Source organism: Parasteatoda tepidariorum, chromosome 9, assembly GCF_043381705.1.
Source record: "Parasteatoda tepidariorum isolate YZ-2023 chromosome 9, CAS_Ptep_4.0, whole genome shotgun sequence".
Classification (NCBI taxonomy): Eukaryota; Metazoa; Arthropoda; class Arachnida; order Araneae; family Theridiidae; genus Parasteatoda; species Parasteatoda tepidariorum.
Genome location: NC_092212.1, coordinates 55194088 through 55209630, shown reverse-complemented (window position 1 = coordinate 55209630; position 15543 = coordinate 55194088). Strand labels below are relative to the sequence as shown.

Sequence of the window (15543 nt, the reverse complement as noted above, 5' to 3'; positions counted from 1 at the left end):
ATTCAACAATGAAAAATTCATTACTAAGTGATATTTTAATGAATTTAAAAACAAATTTAGGGAACTTTAAAATTGTGATCTCTTTGCAGAAAGTGCCAGATACTATCAAAAAATGCTTAGTCATGACTTCCAAAATAATCTAAGAAGTTTTCTTTAAAAATTGTATAATTTCATTAATTTTCTTTTTTGAAAGTTTTGTTTGAAAACAACAAAAATTTATGCTGTCTACATTCTACAAGTCTTGGTATAACATTTTTGAAAAGTTTTCGCTCTTGAAAAAATATATACAATAATAAAAGGTGCCCACTAACTACTTTTCAGAACTGTATGAAAGTATTATCGACATATTTTCATACTTATTTCGGCAATTGACTTTTGTTTGTTGTTAAAAATAACTTTCAGATCTAAACATATTTTAAAATTTAATACATTTTGAAATTTAATTATTTTAAAAATCAAAACTATGGTCAATGTGTTAAAATGAATTATTTTTTGATTTAATTTTTGCATGTCTTAATTTCTACACAAGTTGAAAAATTTAATTATAGTTTATATTCTTTTCAAACTAGATATACTTTGTCACTTATCTTTTATTATTTTTCATTTCCCACATTATCCCCTTAGTTTTTTTTTTACTTAAAGTTTAAATAATAGGATTGATTATTTTCCAGACAACAGCAGGATTTGCAGCATGAGAGAGAATTGCGCAAAATGCAAGCTGAAGACATCAGACATTTACATGAAAAGGTGAAGTAAATTTTTTTCATACAAGCTATCTCTTGAGCATATAATAATTGATTTTAAACCAATTGTATTTTATAAATCTTTAGCTGCAATTAAATGCCTTATAATTTAAATATTTAATCGTGTATTTGTGTTTGAGTCCTCCCTTTTTCTTTATTTGATGTAATTAATGTTGATAATCACTCTGAGAAACCCCTTGGAACAATTTTTTTGTGACCTTAACTGTGTTTCCAAACAATTCTCTTATCGTAACTTTAAATTAATTTTATCTATATGTAACATTTAAAGTGTTATTATTTTTTTACTATTTTTTATTCTACTTATTTATCTATTTTTTTTAAGCACTGGGCAAATTGGTCAAAAACTTAAATAACGTAAGAAAAAGTGAAAAAAAGAAATAATCTGAATTTCCTGGTGCTAACTAAAAATTACCTATGATTCATTATATAGCTCACATTTTTCTTTTAAAAAAAATTAAATGGATTTTGGTTCTGTCTAAAAGATTTCATAATCTATATATAACTTCATCTACTTTTTGTTTATCCATAATTACATATCTTTTATCATTTGTATTTCTTGATTTTAATTTGAAGCATATATTTGTGAATGCTGTCAAGAAGACATACAAATAATTCTTAAAAATATACTTTAATCAACAAATTCTGTAGAAATAATCTGGAATGTTTTTTTTTCCCCCTGAAACAAAATAGTTGATATTGATTCAGATTTATACTTACCGATGTAACATTTGAAAAATTGACTATCAATTTTAAAAAATGACTAAGTTTTCCATTTTTTTGATTCTCTGTTATTGCCAAGTCAATACTCCCTTTCTTTCTTTAATAAAAATTTTATAAGATAAATGAGATAAGCCTTTTATTGTATAGGCTAAGGATCTGCAGCGGAGTGTCTCAGTGGTGGTATCAAAAGCAAAAACTAATGTCTTTCAAAACTTGTCCGAACATGATCCATCAAACAGAGATTCTCCAAGAGATGGCTCTGTTACATCAGAATCAAAATTTGAAAAGCAGTTATCTACTCCGAGTACCGAATCACTGAATTTAGCTTTGAGGTATTCCACTCAGATGTATCAAGAAAATTCTGGTTTATATTCCCCTTCTTCTCAGACGTCATCTGTCACTTCATCTATCCCAGACACGTATGGTCGTCAGAAATCTCGTAGAGACTTACCACCTTCAGCGTCTGACATTTCTGATGCTGATTCTGGTTTACAAAGTATGGTTAGTCCTAATGTTGCAACTACAGACAGTGAAAGGCATGTCTCTTCTACTGAAAATGATCACGCCACTGTGAATGGATTTGGACATGAAGTCAACTCATATTTATGTAAGAAAGATGTCTTAGAGTGCTTAAAAAAAAGTTCTAATAAAGCAATAGGTAATTATTTTGAAAAAGAATCTCCATATGACGATTCCCCTACATTCAATTCTAAACTAGGCATGCATCAGGCTAAAGCTTTTCGACATTCTGCTCCTTTAGCTACTATTTCAAGTTCTGGGGATGCCCATCTTATTCATGCAAATCATACTCCCAACCTTTTCAAGATGCCTCTCAAAAATACTTTTGTAGAGTATCCTCTGAGTTCTGTCGAAAACTCGCCTTCTTCTGTATTTCCACCACTTCCCCCCGATAATCCTATGAATCCCCTCATGAGAACTAACAGTGATTCATTCGTTCTCTCTCGTCAGCAACGTGTTCACTCTAATCTTGTTAGTCCATCTTGCTTGCCTATTAGCAAACGAAGAAGTATCGACACAAGTAGTGAAAGTCTCGCTGATTCAGCTGCAGCAAAAAATGTAACTTGTTCAGAAACAGCTCAAGGATGCTGTTCCAAATCTTGTATCGTGCATCACAAAGCTCATGCAGCCCATCTAAGAAATATGAGATCGAGTGCTCAACAACATGCATGTAAACATATTGGTAAAACCGAAAGCGACAATTCTTGTTCCGCTAAGAGATGCCCTTTGATACCTAAGAATATCAACCATCTTGCTCAGAATAAGGTGTCATCACCATTGGATGAGACTGAATCACCATCATCACCTTGTACTGTAGAAATGAGTGGCTGTATATCCCATTCTTGTTCATTCCAATCTGATGGTTATGCTGCTGAAGAAGTGTCTGCGACAGCTACTGTTAAATTGTTCTCGAGTCGAGCTGTCAGTATGACTTGTACTAATGGGACGCTAAGCCCGCAAGCCAGTACTCAAAGACCTCTGTCTTTAAGTGACGCATCTCCCCAGGCAAATCTGAGATCCCCTTTGGTTTTAGCTGCTAGTGTATGGGAGAAAAAAGTACAAGATATTGAATCAACTTTCCACCAACTGCAGACACAGGTAACTGATTTTATTCGAGCTTGCCCCTCCCTTTTCCATTCATTCATTTATACCTTGCATGTATTAAATTCAGTCACTTCATTAGAGGAATTTCTCTTCTATTTCTGTGTGAGATTAGACATGGAATGTGCAATGACAATTTTACAAAAGTTTTTTTTTAAAAAAATGTCCTCTTGTTTAAATGTTGTACTTAAATTATTTGTAAGCATGATTTTGTACTTAAATTTTACTGATTCTTATATCATCATCCTATTTGGCTAGACAACCCAGAGTGAGCCAGTGCTTTCTTCCGAATTCCACTGCACTGCATTCTATTTTTAACATTTCTTCGCCAGTTTCGTTCCTGGATAGCCATTAAATTACTGTTTTAACTCCATCCTTTTCAATCTGGGTCTACCTTTTTTCCTTCTTGTTGGCAGTATATGAAAAGAAGTATTTTTTTAATGTGAAATCATCCATTCTAAATGTATACATAGTCCAGTTTATTTTTATGAACTTCACTATATCTGGCTCTCTGTAGATTTTATGTAGCTCAAAGTTATATCTTCTGATAGAAATTAATAAAGTTATTCCTTGTTGATTTATATAGCACCAAGAATTCCCTGCAAAACTCTTCTCACAAGTATTTTTTATTTTGAATCGTCTGATGCAAAATTTGAATATGCATGTTTTTGTAGTGTTTTAGTTTATTGAAATTAAAACTGTATTTAATTTTATTCACTAAAATTTATAATACAACTATCTGTGGTCTCTTAAAAGTAACATACTTCTGCATTTGTGTCTTTACTTATTTGCCACACTTTTTTGTTAAGAAAAAAATCAATCTTAAGAATTAAAAAATATTTAAAAGCTTTTAACAATTTTATTTTATTTATTTTTAGTTATTTACTTATTTATTTTCGCGACACAGTTTCATTACCAGTAACAAAATTTAATGTCATTTATTGCAAATATTTTTAAACTTTGTGTTATATATGTTATGCAAAGAATATTCATGACATGCACATGTCTTTAATTTCTATGTCAACCTTTCTGATGATTAGCACTGCTAATCAGTAAACTGTTTCTATCATTAGTGCATTTTAGGTAAGGGTATTCACTACAATTCATTTTACTTGCAAAATTAAGCATATTTATTATTCGTTATATTTTTCTTATATATATTCATATATAGTTGACTTTTTTAAAAATTATTTAAAAATTTACTTTATAATTTTTTCTTAAACCAGATAAGAGATCTTGAAGGTGCTTTTGGTCAAATTGGACAATTCGGACAATTTTTTTACCCTGGTATTTTACAGGACGACCCTAAGGAATTAAGGCCTGGTAAGTATTAATTCTGAATGAAATTTTGTCGTTGTAAAAAGTTTTGTCGCGATATATATTGTACCGAACACAGGACTTTGTTTCGAAAGGAGATAAATTAAACAGTCCTTAAGACTCCAAAAATGTATTAGCAGAATCTTCCAGAAAATACAATTATTTCTAGCACTCAATTACAGTTCAGATAACAGTGCTGGCTTTCCAACTTAAGACTAGTCAATGAATTTTCTCAGGTCAGACACTACTACCGTCACAAGCAGAGTACTACTCTTTACGACGAATCACATTAATCTTTATACAGGTTTGGCGAAGAACCCCTTAGAACTTTCGATATGAATCTAGGCAATTCTCACTATAACTCCGTTAATATTGGTCCTATCACTTTGAAGCTCTAAATTTCCAGAACTATCATTTTGTTGCCATGTCACAAAAAAAGCTCGCTGTCTAAATTATATTAGAATTACGTAATTCTCTTGTAAATTTTCTAATTAAACTGTTTATTTAGGGTTCGCCTAAGATATTTAGCCTTATAACAGAGGAATATTCACAAAATTATGCACATATTTACAATTTCGTAACATTGTCTTCCCCGGGCAGTACAATCCTTAAATAGAAGACAAAAATAATACAGTACTAAACTAAATTATAAAATTTGGCTTTATAAAAATTAAATTATAATTAAATGATAAGTAACATTACTTAAAGCAACACTACATAGATAAAATTATTAAACACACATTAAAAATACGAAATAATTTTATATTGTTAGACTATGGTCTAACAATATAAAATTAATTAATTTAGACTATGGTCTAGTTAATTTACACCATTTATTTACTCCATGATAAAGGGCTAACATATTGTAATGATTCGAAGAATCATTTTTGCCTTCAGTTTTGAAAATTCTGACTTCCTGATTCGAACCACAATGTCATTCAGTCTTTTGAGGACTGTGTTGGGACCCTATCAGTTAGACTGTAACCTGTGAGAAATTCCCTTACGTCAAATTGGGTTCCATCACCACACTTTGTCACCTTCCTTGAATTCATGTTCTGTTGTCATACCTCTTGTCCTTGACGCAAGTGAGAAGTTATTCCGGATGGTTCAGTGAAACCTCTCTACCATGTGGTCTGATTGAAAATGTAAAGACAGTGTCCCTAATTCTTCACTATTCTGAGACTGTGACATAATCCTTTAAAAACATCAGAGATAAAATTCGTTCCTTGGTCTGAAGGAATTTGTAAAAGTGTGTAAATCTGGATACCCATTGCTGTGGCAAGACCTTCTTCTGTATGATTTTGGCAAAATTTGTTCAAAAAATTACCAATTTTAAAGTGGTTTTAGAAAACTCTATACAGATTGTTATACATACCAGCATATTTTTCTATGAACTTAGCAGTTTTTTGAGGATTAAAAATTATTTATTGATTAACAAAATTTTCAGTTATTGTATCCAATTTTTCCAAAATTGACTGTAGGGTAGAATATAGAAATTTTGCTGAATACACCCAGCTCCCTGACCTTCTAAATTTCTCGTCTTAAACACTGTGAAATCTACTTAACTTGAGTGCATGTTGTTATAGGCTGGACCCTACACTATCAATTGGAACTAGAAAACACAAAATATTAAGAGCATTTTAAATATAACATACATAAAGTTTAACCCTCTGCTTACGGCTGGTACAATAAGTGGATCAAAATATCTTCATTATGCTACGAGCCGTAATCAGAAGAATATTAGAATTAAGAAATAATTTAAAGTAAATAAAGCCATTAGTTGATAGTGAGGGGTCCAGCCAATAGGAAAACAGTCTACAGCTTTTGCTGTTCGCTACATTGTTATAATAATATTGGTTGCTGATGAATGACCATGATGTGTAGCATTTTCAAAAAAGTGCTTAAAGGTGCTTAGTTTCGATTCTCGTTTTTTAAAAGCCCTTAAAGGTGCCTTCTTCATTGGGTGTTTTTATCAAGTGCTTAATTTTCCCTTTTCATAAATTAGATTTTTTTTTCATTACCATGTCAATTTTAGCCACTTATTATGCAAAAACGTGGTTTTCACATTGTTCTATTCAAAGTTTTTACAATTCATTCAAACACAATGCATTTCGGCATACCGACTTTCAGTAGCGTACGAAAGCGCCAATCATTTGATGAAGTACTTGTGAGTCTGCATGTGCATATACTGACCTGGGTTCAGTGAGATTCTTGCACTCCCATGTGCAACACTGCTGCATTTTGCAAGATATTTTCAATTTCAGGCTTCATTTTCCACCCTCTGAAATAAAACTGAAAAATCACTCGATCTTTTTATGGTGGTAATATAATCAAGAAAAGAGTTCTTTGTCAGAAACAAGTTATTTTGTCATGATCATGTAATCAAATCATGATCATTTTATTATGATCATGCGATCAAATCTTTGAAAATTATTTTGTTAATGTATATAGTGCTTNCCTCTGAAATAAAACTGAAAAATCACTCGATCTTTTTATGGTGGTAATATAATCAAGAAAAGAGTTCTTTGTCAGAAACAAGTTATTTTATCATGATCATGTAATCAAATCATGATCATTTTATTATGAACATGCGATCAAATCTTTGAAAATTATTTTGTTAATGTATATAGTGCTTAAAAAGTACTTAAAGGGTGCTTATTTTTGTTTAAATATTTTGCTATGCACCCTGAAAAGGCACTTATTTTTGTTGAAAGATTTGGCTATGCACCCTTATTGCATATTTTATTTCGTTTTATATTGATTTATTTTAATATTGTATTCTTTTTCTCATATTTTATATTATATGTCCTCTGATTTTTGTCAACTGCTTATGCGCATATTATGGCTTTATTTACTTTAATTGTTTAAATTATTTCTAAATAATAATTCGTATATATGTATATATTATGCATGAACAAGACCAAACTAAAAACTTAATAATAAAATATATGTCATCTGTGTAGCTGTGAAAATCAAGGAAATTAGATTAAATTAATCTCAACAAACTTGGGAAAAAAATTTCTGAATGTTTATGGCTACTCTGTTTTATGTAATATTAATTTTATAATGTGTTTCAATTATAACTTAAATATTTCATTTTAGCTATTAATTGTGCTGAACCTACTTCTGCAGCTCTTGCACTTGATATGCCAAAGATAAATTTCAAATGTTCAGAAAACTGCAATCCTGATAAATTATTCCAGACTCGTTTAAGTGGCGCTGTTTCTTCTTTACCTTTGACTTCTACACACTTTCAAAATGGAACGAACCAGAATTGTAATGATTGTAGAGTTGAAGAACTAGATCAACCAGCAATTGAGGAAACGTCAAAATTGTCACCAAATGATTCTTCTGAGAACAAAGAATAATTATAAGTAAATAATACTAAGTTTAAGGTGGCCAGATAAAACAAAGTCCATTTATTATTTTAGATTGTTTTTTAAATATAAGGTATTAAATCAATTTGTAATTTTTTTTTAATTTTCTCTTAAATATTTTAGGTTTTGACAGTTTTTCCTTCTATTTTCTTGGCATGCCTTAGAAATAACATCTCATGATTGTCAATACTCTTAATTATTTTTGAAAACCTAATTTTATGGATACCTTCTAAATTCTCAGCCTCTCATATGTTAAAACTTCCTAATTATTACTGGAAAAAAAATTTAAATTTCCTTCAATAAGTTTTTTTTATTAGAAATCCTTACTGCAAAAAAGGAACAGTTTTTTAATTGCTCCACCTGAAATCTATTAGTATAATAGTGTCTTTGTGATTGCAATTTTTGAGTTTAATATAGGGAAAAGACTGGTTTACTGTCCAAAAAAGCAGCCTAGTTGTGTACTTACTGAGTTAATGTTAAAGTAACAGATAAAGCTTTTACAAAAGCTCACAAAAGTAACAGTTAAGCTGAGTTAACAATAGGTACTAAACAGTAAATAGGAAATATGGGATTCAAAAATCAAGTAACTCTAAAAATATTTCTCATAAAAGGAAGCTATACTGACCTTCACGTCAAATTCTTTTTAAACTTCATAAGTAATTTAAAATTTTAAGAATAGAAAAAGTGATTCTAGGTAAACCTAGAATAAGCCATGAAGTCAGGATAAGCCAAACAAATTATACTGGATTACTTCTTCACCGTATAATCTTACTTGTGTTATCCTACCATAATTTATTTGCATTTAGATATTTTGTAAGCATTTTTTCAGCATTTGTAACTTCATAGCTTATTCTAGTTTTACCTAAACTAACTTTTTCTGTTCTTAAAATTTTAAATTACCTATGCTATGAAGAAGTAATCCAGTATGATTTGTTTGCATTTCAATATTTTGAAGAAAAAAAAAATTAGGACTTTGAAACTTCATGGTTTATTCTTGGTTTACCTTAACTCGCTTCTCTTGAAACTTTCAATTTTACTATGCCAATGGAGATGAAACAAAATTTACCAGGAAAAATTTCTCTTGCAATATAGTGTCCTCTAATGGGATGTGCATACTCAGAGAGACTAAAAATGTTCCGGTAGAAATTTTTTTTTTCTATAAAACTATTCTTGCCCTGAAATTCCCAAATTTTCATTTTGGAATGTTTTTTTTTTTTTTTTTTTGTTTTTGCATTTAAACAAAATTTTAAAAGGATTTGTTTATTTTTTACTAGTTGTCTAACTCGATATTTAAATTTCATGCAATTTCTGAATTAAAAGTTGGGCGATTCCATGATACAAAGGACAAAATAACAAAAAATAAATAAATAAGATTTAATAGCATTCCTGTATTTACAAATTTCATAGTTTTTTATTAACTATTTTAGATATAATATTGAAAATTACCCTTCTTAATTTGGAATAATATTGAAGAAAAACTTATTGAAGGAGGAGAATTTCAAAATAAAAATATCTTTTACTCATGTTTCCTTTCTATGAAACATCAGTTGCATTTTATATTTTTATTCTAAATAAAACATTTATAATTCTTGATAATATTAGGCTCTTAAAAAACATCCCATATAATTGTTTTAATTATTTATCTTTGGAAAAAAAAGCTTGAAAAATAAGAAACCTATCAAAATATAATGTCATTCACCATGAAATTGCTCAATTTCTGTTTTAACAAATATTTTTTTATTTAAAAAATTTTCCTTCCAGCATTAATTATATTTTAAATGAAACGTAGTATCTGGTCACCTAATTTAAGAAATTATCATTATTATTATCATTAAGCCATTCCTGTGATAAGTACTTTATTTTAATTATCTTTATTTTTGAATTTTAAAAAAAATTAACTACCTCTTTACTTTCCCCTCCCCCAAAGTTACTACCATCAAAATGGCATGTGATATCCTTTTGTTTGAATACTTTTTTTTTTCTTCAAGTTTTGCCAAGTGATATACATATGTGAATAAAAAAAAGTAAAAACTTAGGCAATGCAGCATTTTAATTTTATTTAAATTAGGTTTTTTGAATTTTATAAGCAATTAGAAAAACTTCTAGTAAAATGTAGATAAATTGTGTTAGATCTGACATAGGTTTTTATTGTTAAGTGTAGAAATTAGCAGGATTTAAGAGCGTTATATGCTTGCTAATTTTAAAATTTGTTACTCTTTGCTGTTAAAAATTGAAAATCTGGAATATTTGTTTCAATGTAGCGTAAGTTCCTTCCTTCCCTTCTTTCTGTACAATTACGTTCTCACTGTATATATTTTTCATCCTGCCCCAATTTATTTTGTGCTAGTCAACAATTTTAGATTGGTGTTGCAATTCAAACTATCCTAGTGCTATTGTAGTTTCTGACAAACCAGGATTTCGATTATGTCTCATATTTTGCATTTTATACTGAGACAATCTCTGTTGAAAATCGTGTAGTTTGAATTGTTGTTCATTCAGTGCTACTATGTTAATTGGTTAATTGAAATGTTAAGCCATATCATAAAACTAGAGTACCTAAACCTTGATTTAGTGAAATTTTTTTATACACATAAGATTTTTTATGTTTGTTTAAAGCCTACTCTCATTTTTCTTCGTGTAGTTGCATTTACTCATTTTAATGTGTAAGAAAAAACTAAGTCCAAAATTCTGTTACATTGATAGCTTTAGCTTTGAATTTAAGCTTATTGAAATAGCTAAGACATTTGAAAACTAAATATTTAACTATTTCATTGCACTTTAGTTAATAAAAATTAAGTTTTAAATGTGTTTACACTATGTAACATTGTCATGTAAAACCAGTAACAGTGCAACTATTTCTGATGAATATTGCATATATTTTTTTACATATTAATACTTAACAACTGCACATTTTTTTACACATCAATACTTATATTAATGCTGCTCTCTACTTGGCTGGAAATCAAATATTTTTTCTGAACTTCATTTAGAAATGACAGGAACATTTTAAGGAATTTAATTAAAATACCCAAAAAAGCAGGGAAAATAAGTTAGTGTTTGACAAACTGAAATCTCCAATGTTTTTTCCAAAAAAAATTTTCTTGTAATTTTTTTATAAAAAAAAAAATTTATAATTTCAATTCTAATACCTAGTATAAGCGTTTTGTAATGTATTTTATGTATAAGATTAAGATGTAACTGAAAAATTAATAATGAAATTTATGCCACCTATTACAATGATTAAAGAAATTCCATAAAATCAGTTTTGAAAAGTTTATGAAATTTCTTTCTAAATGCTTGTGACCACCCTGGTTTATTATCTATTTATTTATTTTTATCTATAAATTAAATTAAGAACTTCATTTATGAATTGTTATTTGTGCATTTTTTTAAATATCCTTTTTACACTTGGTTTGTTAACACTGATTCATCGTGATTCTCCTATTTTGTGTTTTATCAATGTTACATGACATTTGTTAAAATATTAATCTCTAATGCAGTGATTCTCANGTATTATAGGTAAGTAAATAACTTTTAAAAATTTTTTTTTCATTGTGTGCCGTCAAATTTCGAAATCGTTAAAAGTGTGCCGCAACAAAAAAAAGGTTGAGAATCACTGCTCTAATGTTAATTAAATTTCCAGTCAGAGTTTGATGGCTATGTTCACATAACCTAAATAAGTGCCCTGATGATTTACTCTTGCATTTCGCTTTGCATTTTTATACCAATTTCTCTTGAATTTATTTCTCTTGCATTTTATATTTGCTACTTAACTCTTTCATATATGAAATTTTATAAAAATGCCTATAAATTATTTTGATGTGTTCATTGCCTCTTTCAAATGTCAAAAATCCTGTTATCACTGTGCAAATAATGTGTCCTTTTGAAACCTCTCGTGTGTATTTTTATATTTACATTTTTATCTTTCAAAATAAGCTCTATTTCATAAGTTATATTAAAAATTTGAAGGGAAAAAAAACTACCTTCAAAATATTCATTTGGAACCTTTCATTTAATTTCTAAGTTGAAAAGGGAAAATTAATCATGATCTTCTCTTCTTTAATAATAACGTTTGTCTTATTTTTAAAAATATGTTTTAAGTGTGAAAATTAGATGCCCAACTATCGCTTACCATACAATATTATATATTTAATATTCAAGCATTCCTATGTATATACATTGCATATATCTGTAAAAATGCTGTAAATACTTTTCATGGCTTGTCAAAGCATTTGAAATTATTTAATGTAAATCGATAATCCAAAGAGCTTGGTTTAATTGTGATTTCATTTACAATACATCTGAATATTATGTTCAATCCATAACATGTTTTTGCAACCCATTTTGATATATTTGTGTTGTATTTTTTAAGTTGGTTGTTTTTATTTATACAATTTATTTTATTTATATTTTTCTAATTTTGTTTTACTTATGAATGGTTAAAATAAAGCATTTGAGCTTGCAGCATCCTTTTTGTTGTTTTGCTCTCATTAAAATCTCAATATATACATTTCCACAACTCTCTGAACCTTATAATTCCGAAGACTGCTTTATAGAAGCGAAACTTGGACCCTAAATTCTGATATATTGCAGTCACTGGACACCTTCGAAAGAAAAATTCTCTGAGCCATCTTTGGCGCAATTCAAGAAAGGGGAAGCTGGGAAACCAGGTATAACTTTCAGCTCTACCGACTCTATAAGCAACCCCAAATTACACAAATAATCCGCAGTAGTAGGCTGAGATGGCTGGGCCATCTATGAAGAAGCCTTGAAAATAACGCCATGAGAATCGTCACTTTTAAGAACCCTGAGGGATCACATCCCAGAGGTATACCCCTACTAGATCTCTCAACGACATCAAAAATGACCCAAAAACCCTAATGATTAGAATTTGGAAAGCAGTTGTCATGGATAAGAGGCGCTGGCATTTGTCAGCTGTTGAGGCAGCCAAGGCCTACAAGGGGCTGTTGCGATGACAAAGAAGAAGAAACGTTTTACTTAAACAACACCATAGCAACTAAACTAAACCGATAATCACCTGATGTTGACGAATTTAGCAAAATACATTGGGAAGCTATGGGGCGAAATTAGGAAAATTTTATCTGCCAGTAGAAGCTCTTTTATTATTGGTCACTTTTTAAAACATGTGGCCACTTTCTCAAAAATTTAAAATAATAAACAATTTAAACAACTGTTGATATTATTAATGTAAAATATTTCTTTTCAAACATTCTTCAAAATAATGTAAACGCTGCATAGTTCATTTCTAAAATGAAGAAAAATTTTCCTGACATCGATAAATAGGTTTAGGTAAAATTAACTAACTATGAAACATAAAATTTATGTTTAGTATTGACCTAAAATATCCTTAGTGGTAGACTGATGTTGTGTTAGAGTCCCCTTGCTGTCATGCTAACCGTGGGAGGTTTCCCTCTCAATGAAACGCAAATGCTTTTTTGACAGTTTTTCTAAAACTATGCATTGAATACACTGATTATGAAGAACCATATACAGTGAAACTTCTCCTAAAGGCCACCTCTACTTAAGGGCCAATATTTTGAGGTACGAAAATTTTTCCCATAGACATAATGTTAATTTTCCTCCCATTAGAGGGCCACATTTTCCTGACTACCTCCAATAAAGATCATTTTTTTTTAAAAAAAATTTCTCAAAAAAGCCATTTTTTTACATTCTTCTTCTCGCAGAGGCCATAAATCTAAACAGGTGTGTCCAATTCTTTAACTAAAAGTTTTGTAATAGAAACAATATTGTTTTTAAAACTTTATGTGGTGAATCAGCTAATGTTGATAAAGATTTGTGTCAAGACTGGAAATCAAGGCTTCCAATCATTCTGGCAGGCTATGAAGATCGTGATGTTTATAACTTAGATGAGACAGGACTTTTTTTCCGTGCCTTACCTACCAAAAGTTTAGATGAGAAAGCAGAAGTGGCCAAAGGAGGAAAACAAGCTAAACAGAAGCTCACTGTGTGTTTTTGTGCTAATGCTGCTTTTGAAAAGGAAATAAAGCCCATCGTCATTTGGCACTCCAAGAAACCTCGTTGTTTTAAAGGTAAAGATATATCACAAATGGGAGTAAAATATCATTATAATAAGAAGGCATAGATGACCATGGNAAAAACGGCTTTTTGTAGCGATTCAGAAAACCGGAAAAATCAGTTATCCGGAATAGCGATGGTCCCGATCATTCCGGATAATCGGTTCCCTACGTATAATAACATCCAACTATAGAAATATATATATATTTATTTTATAACTGTCGTTGAACAGCTAACCCAATTTAGGATTTACGCCTACCAATGTTCAAGACCGTAGCCTTGTAATTTCGAACGCAATCGAGAAGGCAAGGGAATTCTTGGATCAAGTACTGGCAGAAATTTGCCTTCGTGGAGGACTATTTGATGGAACTAACCCGCATTTGGGTTACATGGAAAGGAAAACCTCCCATGATTATTCTGACGTCAAGGGATTCTAACCCATCATTCGTCTACCACTAGGGATATTTTTACATCAGCATTATTGTCGATGCGAGCTGGATGCGGAATTCATATCGAACAGCCATCGCTGGGATTCGAACCTGGTTCACCTAATTGGGAGGAGAGTACTCTATCCCCTAAGCCACCACGCCTCAGAAATATATAGGTTGGTATGTTATTTACGTCGCATTAGAGCTGAACAAAGGGCTATTGGCGACAGTCTGGGAAACATCCTCTGTGGAGGGGATAGCTCCCGTGCTTTGGTAGCCCGACAACCTGCACACGAAGTCAAGCACTTTACGGCAGATCAGCTTAACGAGGACTGATACCGCGCACCCTCGGTTCCTACGCAGACTGATCATAGTGAGCACCCATCGAAACATATATAAAACCTTCTCTTTGGAGGTACATGTTGGACGAGGTGTGCAAAACTTGCGAGCTACATGGAATTCGCCAGTCTAGATTTGAGATTTTACTTTTTGGCGTAATCAATTTGCGCTGATTCCATCGCAAAACTATGTGGTTTTTCGTCAGTTTAATCACCGCCTCCACACGGGTTACCATAAACGAGAAATCGGATCCTTTAGTATTTCGAACGTGGTGACATCTTCCTTTTTTTTTCTCTTTTAGAATGTGTTGGTTCAATAGGAATTTTCACGTAATTTAAAAAATTCAAATATTTTAATAAGATACGATATTTTCTACTTACGAGTCTCGAATGTAAATTAGTACTTTTTAACATGCTTTATTAAGGCTGAATTTGTCAAAAGTACTGTGATCTTCAGATTTATTTTTTGGTATCTATTGTTAAGCATTTCTAGATAGTTTTGAAAATCCTGATATTTATAATACAATAGTATTATGACACTCAAAGTTCGAATTATGCATTTAAATCGACACTTCTTGACGAGCTTTATTTGTGCTGTTTTCATGATAGACCCAAGTGATTTTTTACCTTTTTTTCGGCAGTTTTACCTTGTTTTTTTTCACACGATTTTGAAAATTACAATATATTTATTATAATATTATTGCAACAGACAAGTTTTGAACTACGTATTCTAATTATTACTTTTGAGCGCGTTTTATTTGTGCCAATTTCATCAGAAATCCAAATTGTTTTCTTGTTTCCTTTTATTTTTTTGCAGTTTCCATTATATATATATATATATTACAATGCAATATTTTTACAATGTGTGGAATTCTTGAAGTCGGAGGAATATAAAAAATATTTAACTGTTTGCTGTTGGTAA

The 15543-nt window shown here is 30.4% G+C and overlaps 2 protein-coding genes across 2 annotated transcripts in view; both read left to right on the top strand.

Moving 5' to 3' along the window:
• LOC107446276 (centrosomal protein 97kDa) overlaps positions 1-9433 on the top strand; it is a 29876-nt gene extending 20443 nt beyond the window's left edge. The window contains exons 13-16 of the mRNA XM_043047211.1: positions 672-747; positions 1632-3101; positions 4331-4427; positions 7524-9433. Coding sequence (XP_042903145.1) covers positions 672-747; positions 1632-3101; positions 4331-4427; positions 7524-7789 — 1909 coding nt within the window. The 3' untranslated portion in view covers positions 7790-9433. The remainder of the gene's footprint in view (positions 1-671; positions 748-1631; positions 3102-4330; positions 4428-7523) is intronic.
• Positions 9434-12580: 3147 nt separating this feature from the next.
• LOC122270318 (tigger transposable element-derived protein 6-like) lies at positions 12581-13922 on the top strand. Its single transcript, XM_043047216.1, has 2 exons — positions 12581-12626; positions 13597-13922. Exons 1-2 carry the CDS (start codon positions 12581-12583, stop codon positions 13920-13922), a joined length of 372 nt encoding a protein of 123 aa, XP_042903150.1.
• Positions 13923-15543: the final 1621 nt, after the last annotated feature.

Excerpts from the sequence above, each read along its gene's own strand:
- LOC122270318 (XM_043047216.1), top strand. The coding sequence starts at position 12,581 with ATGAGAATCGTCACTTTTAAGAACCCTGAGGGATCACATCCCAGAG. Across the intron at positions 12,627-13,596 it reads TGAGGGATCACATCCCAGAG|CTAATGTTGATAAAGATTTG; the intron begins GTATACCCCTAC and ends GTGGTGAATCAG.